General features: G+C 40.7%; 1 protein-coding gene across 10 annotated transcripts in view; it reads left to right on the plus strand.

Annotated features, from left to right (window-relative positions):
• The first annotated feature begins 428 nt into the window (after positions 1–428).
• srcin1b (SRC kinase signaling inhibitor 1b) overlaps positions 429–17,030 on the plus strand; it is an 87,800-nt gene continuing 71,198 nt past the window's right edge. For 6 of the 10 annotated variants that reach the window (XM_067488926.1, XM_067488921.1, XM_067488927.1 and 3 more), the window contains exon 1: positions 430–688. In XM_067488926.1, the coding sequence (XP_067345027.1) occupies positions 667–688 (22 nt within the window). In that variant the 5' untranslated portion in view covers positions 430–666. Of the gene's footprint in view, positions 727–14,104; positions 14,335–17,030 lie in introns of those variants that run through there. The other 4 variants (XM_067488920.1, XM_067488922.1, XM_067488923.1 and 1 more) reach the window with 3 other exon arrangements.

Raw genomic sequence — 17,030 nt, forward strand, 5'->3', positions numbered from 1 at the left:
TATCAGTGTTTGCTATGCAACACTTTACTTGCCGCTATTTATAATTAATCACCATCATTATTTTGGCTGCTGAAAATGTCAGAGAAATATCTGCCTTCACTTCTTTTCCTTTTCATCCCTCGATCAATTGCTTCCTCTCCTCAGCTGCAGAGGGAGAAGTGTCAAACTCACATGCAGCACTGATATTGAATTACTAATCCACTACTGCATTTTCCCACAACACGTGTGAGCCCATGATTCAGACCCAGTGCGTATAATGAAGCCTCTAAGATCAAACGCAGCGAGGATGTGATGCAGGCCCTTTAAGAGACACTGAATGGGGAGGGCTCTGCATCCATAAAACATGAGTTTATTCAGTGGTCATGCTAAGACATAGTTAGAGGCGCCTCTGCACTTCAGTGTGCTCTCCTACCCCATCGCAGGCAGAGCATTCCCATCCCATCAAGCGCTTCACGCACACGCTGACACAGCTCCACCACAAGCTGAGACATGGACCTGCAGAGAAGAAGGGGATAAAACTGGAGCGACAGAAGACAGGACAAGAAGAACCAACAGTAGCAGAAGAGAGTGAATGGAGAAGAAAGAAGAGGTTGAAGGGATACAAAGAAGATAAGAGAAAGTGACGGCGCAGTAAAGGACAGTAAAACAGGTGCATCCAGGCGGAGAATGGGCAATTCCTCCTTCCCAGGCATGTCCCCTCTCTCTCCGTCCATTCTGTAGTTGCAGGTATTTCTAACTTGAGTGCCTTTCTCTGACGTGCTGGGAAACTACCACTGTTTAACTCTGCTCTCCGTTCTCCAGTGCATTACTCTCTGTGCTTGCTGTTTCTCGTCGCCAGCTTGTTTTTGAAACATCACTCAATATTACTCATTTCAATACTTAAAAAAATCTCCTGTAGCAGTACTGCAGTAAAATCTGGGACACTGAGTTGAACCATCCCCCCCCTTTTTTTTTTTTTTCGCTTTTTTTTTTGGTTTATTTGCATTTAATTTGGTTTGCTCCTCATTGATTAACTGTATCCTATTGGATTAATTAGTTTAAAGTACCACAGGGTCTTTGTATGTATCTTTTAAAATGCATTTTATTGCCGATATTAGCAGGATTTGGGGTGCGAGTGTCTGGTGTTGGTTGCGTCTGGCAGCAGCACTTGTTTACTGCCTATGTGGATGGGAGACTTGATTTCTGGCTCAGTTTGGTTGGCATCTGGGGCAGCCTGAAAGAGGGCTATTGATGGCTTAACAGAGGCTGCTGCTGCTCAGAGATGGAAAGAGTGATCCAGATCAAGCTTCTTGCTGAATGTTTCTCCAGTGGCTTTAAATAGTCGAAGCAGTGATCTTCACAGCCTAATGTAAAGACGAGCACATTTGCATAACTAACATATTTGCTCCAATGTGTTATAGTTCTATAATGGAAAATGGTGGAAAAACCATTCAGATTAATACTACAGTGTAAAGCTGTAGCAGGTGTGTGTGTGTGTGTGTGTGTGTGTGTGTGTGAGACAAACTGTCGCACAATGCCTTCACACTTTTTTCTTTTTTCAAAGCACTTTTCTCAGAAATAAGTCCCCAGGTTTTAAGACATACCACCAACGGCACAAATTTTAGAAAGTGATTAATTAATAATTAAGACGATCAAAAATCGATTTTCTATCATCTGAAGAGCTTTGGCTTATATGAGCCCTTTTCTTTTGGCATTGCAACACTCTTTCATCCATAACCATTTAAACCCTCCCACTGCTCTCTGAAGTAAATCTCTTCGCATAGTGGATATAATCTCTAAAGCATTGACAGCATTCAGTCTTGTCTGCCCTGCTGGTTTTTATTTATTATTATTATTTTTTTATTCTAAACTTGCTGTGAAGGTCGAATAGCTCATGGACTCAATTCTTGTATTGACCTGTGACCATAAGCCCTTTTCATACTCCATGCTAGTTATGCAGATGCAGCTGTAAACTGTAAACAATGTTTTATTTACACAGAAAAAAAATGTCATTTGCTACTGTGCGTCTGGGCAGATGCAGTACACTAATAATCCAACAGGGGGGAGCAAAACGTCACTGTGCCATTGTCCCAGGTGAGTTTACATTTGTACACCGTTTGGAAATAAGCGTATTAATGTGTACCTGTGTTAGATTAAAACATTTTTGGATGAAAAATGTTTCTACAAAAGTGGGCATCAAACCCCCCTTGAATAGAGGGAAGAGCTCGTGTCTGCATAGCTTGTGGTGTATGATAGAACTTCTCAGGCCCATTGGAGATGGTGTTCTGTAAAGACAGTTCAAAACCTAAGCAGTTAATAGTTTAGATTTTATTTTATTTTATACTGGATCACCATTGCCATGCTAAGATTACATTTTTAATTTTTTTTTTTTGTGCGGCCATGGAGTAAAAACATGTTTTACGCGCGAATCAAACGTTGGTCTCTTGTGAAGTCCTGTGATTTCTAACCCGCCCACCCACCCGAGCCTCCTAACGCTGATTTTCTCGCCACGTCACAACAACTCACCTTTGGCTGAGTCAGATTACTTCGGCTGCTAGAGGTTTCCAACTATGCCACTGTTGGTAGAAATAGCCTGCTAACATGAAGGACGTGTCGACTCCAAGTACTGTAGTAATGTGTCTTACATGCTTGATGTTGCTTTCTCTCCTGTTTCATTTGTCTGTATCGTGACATAATCAGACGTGGACAAAATGTTCAATATTGAATAAACAGTACTTGGCTATTCTGTATGTCTACACACAATGATGCCTATACAATTTATTTACAATATTTGTGTTGTACAAGGAGATTTACAGAATTCAGTTGTGTTTTGGATTATTAAATGCTAGAGTTACAATTTGCACTGTGAGCTACATCATGTTATTGGGTCGTTCAGTAGTGCAACACACTATATTCATAATATAGACAGAAATACCTTTTAAATTGGCAGCAAACATTTTATTAAACTGTTGTTCAAGGGATAAACCCGTAGATCTTTCAGAGTCCTGTACTTCTGTGATTTACTTTAATAATCATGAACAGGATGCACCAACCGGGTTTGCAGACTCGCAGACTGACTGGTTGGCAGAGTGAAAAATGGAGGTCTTCACTATGCTTTAATCAGTATTGATTTACATGATACCCTCCTCTTCACCCTACAACACACTCACTCTGCACAAATCTGTGTCAGAGTAAGAAAAGACGAAAGAGTCTTGAACATGGCAGGAGACAGGATTGGAAAAATACCAGCTATCTTAAAATTCAGTTCGATATGAAGCCTGTCAGATTCTGCACGTCTCACTTGGAAATCGCTGAGAGGATTAAATCTGAACACAGCGTTTTGAAACACAGAATATGGAGTTGCCCTTGAACCTCTCAAACTTATCTCTTTGTGCCGCATGACTGTGTCAGTCATGTCACCTCAGTGACATGCCAGAGCCATCCCCAGCTCCCCAGGAGGGTTTGATGGGGGGCGGGTGGTGGTGGGTAGCAGATCAAGTGTGTTTGAATCATAAGTGACTGGGGAGCAAAAGAGAAAGCGACAGGGTAGAAGATCTGTCAGAGAGCCGAGGAGCAGCAGCCAAACAGCAGTTTTCCCATGTCAGCCTGATCAAACTTGTTGACATGTGGAAGGAGATGGAAGGGAAGATGGAGACAGAGTAAAAGAGATGTAGGGCAGACAGGAAGCTGCAGAGCAGAAGGTGCCAGCATCGGAGCACACAGAGCCATCAGGTGACGGTGAGGCCCAGATAATATTGACTCAGGGATGTCTGCTTTGCACTCTGATCCTTTCTCATCCTTAATGTCGCTTCCTTTGATGACTTTTATGACTCAAAACGACGTTTCCACAAAATTCTGTTTTGAGCACTAAGACTGCAGATAACCAAATGCTGCCTTTGGGTGGCAAGAGACTTGATAGTTTTGGTGAAATGTGAAGAAAATGTTAAAGTTTTAACTGACTAATGACTTATTTTTCATTTTATACATTACACATTTCTGCTAGAACCTTCTTGGATAGAAATTAAAGCTGCTGACATGTTCTCATCTTTCACATCATTCTAGAGCTGCACAGTTAGTCACTTAACTCACTTATCAACTGAATATATTTTTTTAAATTAGATTTTCAAACTTTTGCTGCCTCCAGCTTCTTCTTTGTCACTTTGATTTGATGCTTTTCTTTTTCTTGCATGATGCTAAACTCAATATCTTAACTGTTGCTCAGCTTAAACAAATAATTTGAAATGTAGCACCTTCAGCTATAAAAACAATGAATGAAACCCGTCTGACAATTCACCACATAAAATCATGGTTTAAGTCATTTTAAATCTTTAATGGTGCAGATGTGCATCAGTTTTTAAAGCATAAAAAAACTTTAGTAATAATTCTCTTTTCCACTACAGCTGCTTGTTAATTGGTTTAATTGCTTGCTAAATCTCCATGATGCTGCCAGTTCTCTCTCTTCTGTGGTTCACTGCATTATGTATTGGCTGTAATTTTCCTTGAGTCTATTTGGGCCAGACTCTAGCTGTGCTTGGATCAATTCTCCTATCTGAAAGTTTCCCACTTGCTGGTTTGGGAAATAATAAAAGGTGCAAGATGTTTAAGGAGCATGTCATGTTGAGGAGCAGTTGTATATGCACTGAAATGAAAATGCACTTTAGTTTTTGTGAGCTGTCTGCTTTAAAAAGCCTGTAAAGTCTCCCCCACCCTTTTATTATTATTTTTTTCTAGGACACTCTCAGAACATCTTTCAATCCACTTCAAAATGTTTCTGACTTGACCTGCTTTGGCCCCAGGGAGCGACTGACTTTAATCTCTTCCGAGCTGTCCTCAGACTGCTACCATGCAGGAAAACATATGTGGCTTAACAGTATTCCAGCTCATGTTCCTGCGGTTTGTTTGCCTGTTTTTTTCCTAATCTGCAAAACCTTTTCTACCTTTTAAGCTTGTATTTCTGTTGCAGAATCAAGCATTAGACACATGCACTTACACATGTTTACATGTGACAACTTTAAAAAGCAACTGGAGAATAACTTTCATAGAATATATCTGCTGCTGATGCTGATGACTGTCACGAATCATTAGTTGCTCAAGGTCATTTTTTCTACCTTTCTAAAAGAAAAAGTACTTGTTTTCTTCATAGACAAATGTTATGGGATAAACCTGGATACAAGAAGCATGAAAAGGGCATTTTGGGAAAAAAAAAAGTAGACAAGCCTTTTATGTTTAGTCTGGGTCTGTGTCATCCGTATTTCAGTATTACAGTCTTTAGAGGCTCCACACAAAGTGGACGAAAAATGGAAGAAATAAAGCGAAGAGAAGTGGTGGCTGCTGTAATATATCAGCTTAATTGCAAAGCACTGTCACATTTTTCTCAGTAGCAGCCGTTGCCATTTTCTTCTCCTATTGACAGTTGCTGGACATAAAGTGCTGCTAATGACCTCTGGTCCTGTAATGTGGGCAGCCTGGCAGTGATGTGCTCTCATTTTAAACTCCTCTGCACCAGTAAAGGGCTGGATAGTAGATGTATCCTTCACTATTTTCACACCAACTATACACATCTTTTAAGATAAGGCCACACACATGCAGACACACAGCGTCCTTATCATTGGCCAGTAGCTACTAAATTGATCCCTGGCATGGAGAATGAGCCTGAGCTCCAGGAGTTTTATTGCCGACAGAGGAGAAGTGGTGTGAAATTTTGCTGATGGTTGTCCATATTTGTGTATGTGAGGCTGTTGTGCTGTATTGTGAAGTGTTTTTTTTTTAATTATCTTAGATGAGGCATCATGTCCACTGGGCTTCTCTGGGCTGGAATAGTTGGTGGCATAAAGGGTTGAATTCTGACATCACAGGTACAATTATAAGATAAAGTCAAACAGGCCACAGCACCACAGAACTGATTTATAGTCATGATGAAACACGTCGTGCTCCATTAGTCTGTTGAGCTATAAGGATGCATTATGAATGATAGATTATTCACTCTAAAAGTTTTCCAATGATTCATTCTTGGACTTTTACAGTGGCGACTGTTTTGATCAGTAACTTTAATGTTAAAGGGTCAAGTAAAACCAATTATTTCTCAGTAGAGGACGTTAGAACAAACAATCCATGAAAAAAAAAAAAAAAAGTCAGAAATATATCAAAACTTTAAAACACTTAAGTTGCTGCCACCTGCAATTAGAACTTCCCCCCAGTTTAAAACAGGCTGTTCATTGTGGACGTCTCTTGCTACACTTAATTTTTCTCGACATTGAAATAAAATTCTGTATGAAAATAATCCATTGAGTGATGTTTGACATTTGACCCCCCACCACTCTCTTCCTTCTCTGCAGCTTCTCTTACTCCTTTTCATTTGTCTCCACCGTTTTAAAGAAACAGAGGAGTAGTGTCCTCTGCTTTCTTCTTAGGTGGTGCCCTGCTCACAATTTAGAAGTTGATAGGTTTTACTAACTGTGGTTATGAGAAATGTACTGAAACTTCATTACAACACAGATTGGCTCTGTGATGATTACTTATTGATTAATTATGGTAAACAATAAGAATGACACTAATTTATGACGCATCACAATGAAAGTGCAAGGCAGAAGACAAATACAGAGACATTGTGATGTATTTTCTCACGGAAGCACAAACCTATTGTAACCTGGCGAAGCCTCTGTGAAGAATAAAGCATTTCTGGGTTCGTTCGTTTTGATGGAGACTCCTAAAGGCAAATGATTATTTTCAAATGAGTGTATTTTGGACAGACTTCAAAGTGCATGACAGGGTTTCTCATGTCAGTGGAAGAAAAAACTGTTGTGCTGTTATTGGACTGTGCAAGTGAAAACTTCAAAATCATTGCATCCAATCAGTTGATCCTTGGTAACTGTCTTTCATTGGCTGCAGCTTTTACATTTCCAACCCTTCTGCTCTGGATAGATTTCACAGCACTATTAAACAAGCAGATCTGTTTTGCACATGTGCTGCATTGATGAGTTGAGTTGTTGAGACATTTGTTTAAGACAAGATGGGGCATTAAGAATTGTCATGGGGTTGTGATGTTGTTGTTCCAATAGCATATTCAGGTGTTTCTAGTGCAGAGGGAAGGGATATTATGTCAGGGACATCTCGGTGTAGCAGATGCTATTACTGTCACACGTCAGGGCACAAAATCAGCTTGCAGTACTTGCAAAGTCACAGGTAAAAAGTGTCTGACAGAAGAGAGATCATGACCTCGTCACACTCTTTCAACATTTTTTAAAAATAGCTGCTTAATATCCAATTTCATGTTACATCCATGCTCTGTATCAGTGACACTTGACTGTTGATAACTGACATAATTGTGATTACTGGACATTATAAGTGAAAATTTATTATTGGCAATGTTGTTTTTTCTGCAGAATAATTACATAGACATTTATGTCTAAATACATACATCTGTGTGTTGTTGTTCTGCTTTAATGGTGTGAGATGCCTTCAGGTTTTGTTACATTTCGGCAGCACTTATTTAACTTCCCTGAGCAGTATGGTGATCAGAAATCAGCTAAGTGCATCAACTATGTCTGAAACTAACTGGTAGAGCTGCAACTCTTCCACCAAGCAGTAAAGTTCTCCATGCTCTCTTCTTCTCAGTCTGGGATGCAGCCCTTCACTTTTCAGAATCTACTTGCATATTTGAGTTGTGTTTTCTTTGAAGACTTGTGGTGCTGTTAATTTGCCTGTTTTCCTTTTGTTTACATATTAGCAATGACACGAATAAAGACCTTTTAATCTTGTTAAACTTTCACATTTTTAGTTTCCCCTTGAATGTGGGGTATTTATTTCTAATGCCCATCTTTGATTGGTAAATTCCATGTAAGGCTCAAATCAAAGTGAATATTAATAAGATGTATTTATTGCATGCAAATAATTTATCCTCCTTGTCTCACTGGGGGCCTCAGTTAAAGCCCCCCGGGAGATTCCTCTTCTAACAGTTTGTTTATGCTGATGGCACATGCAACAGAATATTCCTGCCAGTTATGAAAGACAATGTTTGTATTGGTTTAGCAGCACAAAATCATATTGTCAGACCTAATGTCACTGCTCTGCATATTAAACTTAAGTTAAGAGAATTTGCACTTCAGTTGGGTTCATTCAAAGTCCTTCCTGCAGCGTTCTGCAGAGGTGTGACCATGTTTGTTTGTGTTTCAGAACATGAGCGCTGTGGAACGACCACAGGTCGTTTTGAGGTTTACGTATTTGTTCTCGCTAATGCTGCTCCCTCTCTTCCTTCACTCATTACGTCACTACTCTACCACTGCTCTCAAGCTGGGGAGGAGGGGACAGTTAAATGGTGCTGTTAAGGACGACAGTGGACAAATCAAACTTTAGTAAGGCAACAATGTCTGCCCCTTTACAACGGCCGGGTGCACTCAGCTGGGTTCTGGTTGAGTGGAGTGGATTTAGAACGGGCAGTGAAATTTGGGCACAACATTAACAAGATCACCTTCTGGATCCCTTTGTAGCTGCTCGCTAGACGGTAGAAAGAAGCAGCCTGGTCGTGAACATAAAATCACTACATACAATATATTTCTTTGCCTGTTGTGTAAGCATGGCAGGGGGTTTCGTTGGCATGGTGGGGCCACCACGCTTGTACCAGTGTTGGGGAAACACTGATTTTAATTGAATTGGACTGGAGCAGATAACATTTCATGTATACTTACCTCTCTGCATTAAATACAAGCAACAAAGTGTAGACTACCAGTAGCTGAAGCTGGTCAGTAGCTTTACAGTTGTGTGTTAAAAAGCTGATTGGAGGAAAATATAATTAATACTAACCAAGGACAAGGAAAGAAATTCAGTGGGTGTTGGCACTGCAGCAATGACACAAAGCCGGAAGCTTACACTCTGGGTGCTGTTATTTCCTGCTATAAAAGACACTCAACATTTATTCAAACACTTACAGTTAATCATATGCATATTTTTGTCTGCCTTCGTGCATCATGTATTTCAATATTTGTAATGTGTGCAGGCTTTTGTTGTATTTCTACATATGTTATGTGACAGCTCTGACCTCCTGCTGCTCGTTATCTCATAAGCTACCTTGACAGCTTTGACACGTGTCCTCTAAAAGCAAACATAACAAATGCCCTTGATGACTGAATTACAGTGAGCACTAGTTAACAAGATACTCATTAACTGATTATACATAATAGGCCTTCTGAAACCCCAATCACACACTCAAATGAAAAGCTTCTGTCCACCGGAATAATGGGGTATCTGTAATGAGACGAGAGGAGGCAGAGAGGGGCAGTGAGGGGGAGAGAGATGAGGAGGAGGAGGAGGAGACAATGGACTGGGAAAGTTTTATTGCAGTTAATATGTCGTTAATATACATATATGTACACTTAGAAAGGATTCAGACCCCTTTTACTTTCTGCACAACTGTTAGTTTTAATTTTAAATATGTTAACTGAATGATTTCACATCCAACTGCACTAAAGGTGTAATGAAAAAGTAAATCATGGTTCCATGTTGAACCTAAACCTGCAGGGAATCGAATTGATTGGACGTAGTTTTGAAAGGTGGAGGTGGAGAACTGATAAAACAATGACTGGCATTGTTTGTCAGTAACACTCCAATCAGGCCTTTATTTAATTAAACAGAAGCTATGTTTTCCGTCTCCAACGTTTAAAATGATTCCAAGAACATGAGGACCAAGATTGTGCATCTATGTTTTGACAGCCAATTAAATATTTTATGTACAAAGCACTAATTCACAACAAAATCATCTCAAGCCACAGTGGGCTATTGAAAGTCCTGATTCTGAACTACAATTAGATTCATTGATTTATCGCCGTGATATGAACAGTTTACATGATGGGATTCTGAAGTGATGCGAGATCAGCTGCTGCTTTCTCTCTCTGTTTCGACAGGTTTGAGGACTGCAGAGATGCTTCATCCCCTCTTATTTTTCATACCTCTTTCTGCATAAATGCAGTGTATCGAGAGCTGAACGATACCTCGTACTTTTACATAGACAATCTTTGGCACCAGCAGGGTCCAATCATCAATTTAAATGATGGCATTATCATTACCGGTGTTCTGTTTGCCATTTTAAGAAGAACACAAGAAGTCTACAGGCCTGATGGAGCAAGGGGAAGTAGTCCAAGTTAACTGCTCTTTCAAACAGATAAATACATTGGGTAGCCTAGATATATTGAATGTGAAGGAAACACTAATGCTTAGTTGCTGCTCCGGTAGATTAAGAATATAAAAAACGATAATTCAACTGAAATGGTTATGGTTTATTTTTGTCGGTATAAATCCTTTGGCCTATTCATGGAGCAGTAAGCTCACATTACATCAGTTAATGTCCATCCACTAGCATCTCATTTTTATTAACCATGTATCAGCCATGTGAGGTTGTATCACTGGAAAATAAATTATTGCTGTTTGCATCACTGCTCGTGTCAGTAGAGGCAACATGGTGACGTAATAAATGCTAAACCATGGATGGTGTGAGCAACTTTACAAGTCTGGAATTTCATGTAATACATAGCAGAGGTTTAGTTTGATGGACTTGTGCAGAATACAGCCACATCACTGACATTAAGTCGGCTTGTTTATCCACTTCAGTTCTTTGCAGTTGTTTCATTTCTAACCCTTTGCTGCTGTTCACTTGCTTTATGCTTTTGCAATATTGTCAGGGCACAGGACATGCTTCCTGTTCAGTGATGCCTACTTGTTATCAACCCTTGGACTCGATGCAAGTTGGTTTGGATAAGAGTTTCTGGAAAACAACCTTAATGGTACATTCTGAACATGTGTGTTGGGGAGATTTGTACTGTTTATGGTGTTGAGAGAAGACGAAGCAGATTTAAAAGAGAAATCTGTGCGAGGGGTGAAAAAGATGGCTATAAGCAAACGCATCTAATCAGCAAACTGCTTTTCCGCCGCGTTCTTTACTGTCTCCTCCATTCATCTCTCTCCATGTCTTGCACACAATCACAGTTGCAAACTCTGTTCCTCCACAACACACACATATTCACAGACCGTGGGATCTCATCTCTGTGCAGCTCTCGCTTTCCTCAGCAGTCTAGCAGAATGATTTCATTGGGATGACAAGTGTGCCTCTGCCTCCATATTTCTGCCACCCGGGCCCAAAGCCTATATCCAACGGCAGTCTGCAATAATATAGGGCTCTTCCCTCCTCCTGTCTCCGTCTACACTATCTGATTTTAGCTCTGCTGAAAGTAGCATTTTCTTCCTATCACAACATCGCTAATACTGACTTTCCTTTTTCCTCTTCTCCCCTTCCCATCCCTCTTCACTTCTCTCGTCCACTAAGCAGAAAATGGGTCCAAGCGCCCTTGCGGGCTATTATCTGTTTGAGCTATCTGGGTGTGATGGAGCACTGTGATGGGTGTGATGCTGAGATATTCTGCCAATTTGACATGCTCATAATCAGCTGGGCTGGCTTTTCCACCTTGCAGCCATCAGGGAGAGGCAAAAGGTTTGACGTGTTGGAGCACTCCAGCATCGTGGATGCACACAGTAGGCCGAGTGTGTGGGTGGGGAAAAACACTCTGTCTAAATTAGGAATCGGGAGTGTTTGAGTGGGCATGAAGGAAGAGGAAATTGGTCTAAACATGCACAGATGCACGTTATGGAAACAGACACATGCAGATAGATATAGCTGTCACAGTGTGGATGTGTAAGCCCAGCTGCAGGAAATAAACACATCTTAACATCACAACCAATTTGTTCTGTATGGTGCTGATTGGCTCTGCAGCAGTGAATTGCGGTGAAAGTGAATAACATGAATAGGCTCCATACTATGTATCCGGAGCAGAAGTAATGATGATACACTAATTCCACCTGCCATGACATCCTCATTTGGCAACAGTGACACAACCATTCTGGTATTTATAGGAAGAACATTGAAAGCTTAGTTTAAGGTATTTTCTTATGCTACTACAGTACCGAGGTCAGTGGGAATTAGTTCGCTGTTCTGTCTGTTAGTCTAGATTTAAAGCAAAATATATTTGTGTTTTAGGTTCTCAAATTAAGCCTGTTTATTTTTTTTAAACATTATAGTTGAACAAACCGTTTGCTTTTACTATTTTCTGACAGATTGTAGACGGAAGCATTATGTGTTTGGGGAAATGAATACATACAAACTTAAGCAGTTAATTTGGAACATTCAGCAGGTGTGTGTCTCTTTTCTCGCCGATGATTGATAAGAATCTCCATACGTAGACCACCGTTTAAAAACAAAAACAATACTGAGATTACTGAGATGATTCACCTGGTATCAATTTAAATGTACCTTTAGTAGCCTACTTTAAGTAGAATTTGAAGGTATTACTTTTCCACACTGGAAATTATACTTTCACTTGGGTAGAAGATCTGAGTAAAAAAGAAAGGAAATCAGTAAAACAGCAGGAACCAAATTCCCAGAACAGGAAGTTTTAAACAGTAAACCTCGGAAACTCTGCACAGTACTGTGTCAACGAGCTGCTTCACCTGATCACATAGTGATGGGATGTAGTTTTCACTGAAAAGCTGTAGACCACGGTGTGATGTTACCATCGCCAAAGTCATAAATACATTCTCAGCATCATACATTTTTAAAACGGATTGGTTTTTGACAGCCATGTTGATTTTAGATTGATTTTCGTGTAGGCATACAACTAACTAGGAGGCAGTAATTCTGTTTATAGGCCGTGTCTTTCAGATGAATCAATAAAGAAAATAGCTGGCTGCAGCCTTAGTGACAGTAGTGTCTGTTTCCAGGAAACAACAAAGATTCTGGTTTTTCTGAATTACTCACACTGTCACTTGGTGGGTTAAACAATATTCTATCAGTAGAAAGTAGTGGTTGGCAAAGATTCTTTCCATTCAACCACAGGATCATGAGTGAACAGTGATGCTGGAGAAGTGTGGCAGTGAGCTTTGCTGTTCACCACAGAGGTTTTGGATGGTTTGAAGTTGGGGCTCTTTGCTGACCATACAAGGTGGGAGTTTGTGTGGCTGTAGACCAAACTGGGATCAGTTTGGACCAGCTCAGCCTTAGAGAAAGGCTGCCAGCTCAGACATCCAGGGGGAGCCATGGCTACTTTTCTTTAAAAGGAGCCATTTGTGGGGATTTTCTTGTAAGAATGTCTCCTTGGTGCCTCATCCTATATCTCCTCTGAGCTAGCAACACTCTGGGATCTCCCCTGCAGAAAACATCGGTGGGATGTCGGTCTGGCTGAAGCTGCCTCCATTGCAACATAAATTAAGATAAGGGGAAGATGAAGGATGGATACATGTGTAAATGTCCAACTAGTTTTAAAACCCAAATATATTCAGATTTCTATAACATTCTGTAACATTCATTACAAAAAATTCCACTAACATTTTCTGTGGATCTAATTATTGGCTTCAGTAACATTATGAAGATCCTGAATTTACAATTAAACTCTACCTCACTAAATGATCAGTTAAATAGTGTAAGTCATTCAGTGAAGTGACCTTTTCTTTTTTTAACATTAAAACATTGAAAAATCGTTCAAGCACATTATGAAAACTTTGATGTCAGAATTATAGGGTTTATCACATAACGTAGGCTGTTCAGTCTTTATAAACATGCAGCCTGTTTTACATGTACTGCCAGACATTTCCAGATGGCATAAACGATAGTCTGAGTCACTATCTACATTTGCATAGCACATCTCAATGTGTTGCCTGAAATGAGTGCACACAAAACTTCAAATGCAGTTGAAGCCACCGCACAAAGAAGCCCGACTGTATACTGTGTCAGTGCGGACATGACAGCAGCATTATGGCTTTTTAAATGCCTGTGCAAACAATGAACGATCACGTCTAAGTAGCACAGCTGGAGTAAGGATGTAAACACTAAGGAGCACAAACAAACATGGGCGTTGTGCCATTGTAAAGACTCGAGTAGAGGGGGGAAAAAGCATGGTGGAGTTGGAGCAGTCATTAAGGGCAAGCCTGCTCTATGCAATTCTGGCTTATCTGCTGCAAGGTGGAAGCATGGGGAGGGTAGTTCAGCTTGAGGCTCATGTGCAAAGTCGAGATACAGAACAAGAGGGAAGTGGAGGGAGAGCGAGGCAAAGCGAGAGCTGGTTCATTTGCAGCTCGTCCCCGTAGACTGTGGAAAGGATTATACTCTCTGAGAAGGAGGGAGGGAGATGCACAGGCTCCTTCTCAGCACACACTGAGTACCCTGCCTCCAACCTTATACACTTCACTGTGCACTCTCCCCATCTCCTTAACGGCACTCTTTCCTGCCACACACACACACACAAACACACACAACCACACCATTGCCATGTAGATCTCGGCCAGAGGGGGAAATCCATCCTGCACAGGACCACAAGCCAGGTACGATTTGTACGTTCGTTAATTTCTGCAGAAACTGCCACATTATGCAGCAGCAGATTTTTTATTTTTTTTCATGGGTTGTCACTGTAGTGATCCAGCCACTCACTCTCTGCAGAAGACGCTTGCAGGCTGCATGCACCAAGATTATCCAGCTTCTATGCATAGCCCCAAGAGAACTTAAAAAGGAATTAAGAGAGGGAGAGGAAACGGGGAGATAAGTTAGAGGACAGAGACGAGAGAAGCCAAATTGAGCAGTGTTTGTCATGTAGGGCAGTGAAAATATGCGGCAGGCGGCCGGTTAACCTGCACTGACCTTCATGTAAAAAGCAGGTTCACTCCTTTTTCACACCTATTGATCAGTAAGTGGGACACTTCACAAAGACTGGCCCTGTCAAAAGCTGTTCTTAAAAGGCACATTTAACCCCCTGAACTGTTCCTCTGGATTTTGCTCGCTCCTCCTGTGCTCTCTTTCTCTCGAGGGCCATATTGATAATTATATGTTCTGAACATGCTCTGGGGACTAGCTGTAGTTAGTTGAAATGCAAATGGACGTGCAAACTGATTATTCATTCTTGTGAAATTAATTTGTTTTGTCACAGAATCAGTGTGCAAAGGGAAAAACGGGGTTGCTGTTCTCTGGTGGGAACACATAGTTTCTCTCAGGCTTCTTCTTCTTTTTTTTTTTTTTTTGTTAAAGGTGTGTCAAGTGTTTGCACCAAACCTCATGAGAGTAACACCAATGATTCGCAAATGGTTTCAAGTGGATGTACCCGTTTCTTATTTTCTTCCCTTGACAAGGATTTAGTAAGTCTGAATCTGGGTCTTCAGAATTCACTTTGATGCTTGTTTGATATCAGTTTGTACATCTCAAGACTGCAGGGGCCTTCTCATTTTGGAATATGTGGGAATTAAGCTGGGCTGGCCTGGAGAGAACAAGCAACGCACCTCTGAATGAAGTTTTTATCTGAGTCATTGCTGACGTTTTTCTTCAGGTTTCTTTGATCTGATATTTGGCAAAGATTCATGGTTGTCTGACAAATAGCTTCAAGATGAGAAACAACTCTTACTGTTCTAATAGAGCCTTTTAAAACAACCGCAGTTCTGTTTTCGTCAGTGTTTGAGTCTTTGCGTTCGGCTTGAACACAAAGAACACCCTGGTTATTTTCATCATTTTAGTTTTGCCCAAAATCGGATTAGTCAATTTTCATTTTGAAACTATCAGATCTTTTGTAAATTGAAATTATATTTAAAACACAGAGAAACCGATGCAGTAAGATCAGCACCACAGACAATCAATGTAAACCACATACTGCAAACACAAGCACAGAGGCCAGATTAAAGGCTGTTTAAACAAAGTAATGCAATGAAGGCAATCTGATCAACACACTAATGTACAAATATGGGCTCCGTCACCACACTGTTGGCTGATTGGTAAAAAGGAAAAGATAAACTTGTACTTGTTTATCATGTACACGTGAAAGAAAAAAGCAATGGCACCGTTTGCAATTTGCAAACACATCCAGTAACACGATGAAGTGAAAAAGTAAAGGCAACACCAGGCTTCTGATGGCACTAAACCTCAACTGAAGTCCAACCAATGAAACAAGGATGGAAGTGTGGTTTAGACCTACCTTGAATATTCAGCATTTAGATTGAGCCGTGCCCTGCAGAGAAGATCTCAGAGGAGTTGTTGTTGTTGGGCATAACTATATGTAGGTCATTGAACAGTCATGGGACCCAAGGCAGGACGCTACGGAGGAAAAATAAATAAATCCGCACAATCGAAGTTTGCGAAAGACCCCCATAACAAGTCACGACACAACTGGGAAAATGTCTTGTGGACAGATGAATGATGGTAGGAATGTTAAAAGAGAAGTGCATACCAACAAGAAAGCACCATCCAAAAAGGTTTGCACCTTTTGCACCTGGACCTCTTATCACTGTAGACAGAAAAATGTATTCCCAACTTTATCCAGAGAAATGTAGACAATCGTCCTTTTAGTGGCCCAATTAGAGCCTGGAACTCAACCCAATGGAGATGCTGTAGATCAGCTTAACACCACACATCCTACTAATACATCTGACCAAGAGCACTTCTGTAAGGAGTGATGGTCCAGAATTCCTCCTGAACCTTTGTGCAGGTCTAATCCACAGCTACAGGAAGCGCTAGCTCAGAACACTGTTTGCTACAGTGCCTGTATATTCACGTTGTGTCGCTGAAAGCTGCTCCTACTGCCAAAAAAAGAATGTGATTTGCGACACACTAAAGTAAAGGAGAGCGTGTGATTTGAATTGATATATCGTACGGCGATAGAAAAACGACCTGTCGTCATAGTGCACAGCCCTACTATGATGGATGTTTCTCCCTCACTTGTTGTTCATGGCCCTATCATCATTTGTGTGTTGTGTTAAAAAGTGTAGGTCATTTGTGTTTCTATAAACCCAGTGAAAACCCTGGTTTGGAACCTGTTGGTGTTCGCACCCCCCAGTTGTACTATGTACAACTTTTGTACTCGCATCACTGTACTGTAGTGATAGTATGAATTTCTTGAAGGGCAAAAGGTTTTTCTGAAGATTTGTTAACATTAAAAAAAAGTTGAGCCTCATCAGTGAAATACACAAATGGGTACAAATGAGTATTGTTACCTCATCGTGTCATTTCTTAGAGTGCTTTCAATTAACTGCCCTCAAGTGGC

This window comes from Channa argus, chromosome 20 (assembly GCF_033026475.1).
Source record: "Channa argus isolate prfri chromosome 20, Channa argus male v1.0, whole genome shotgun sequence".
Taxonomy (NCBI): domain Eukaryota; kingdom Metazoa; phylum Chordata; class Actinopteri; order Anabantiformes; family Channidae; genus Channa; species Channa argus.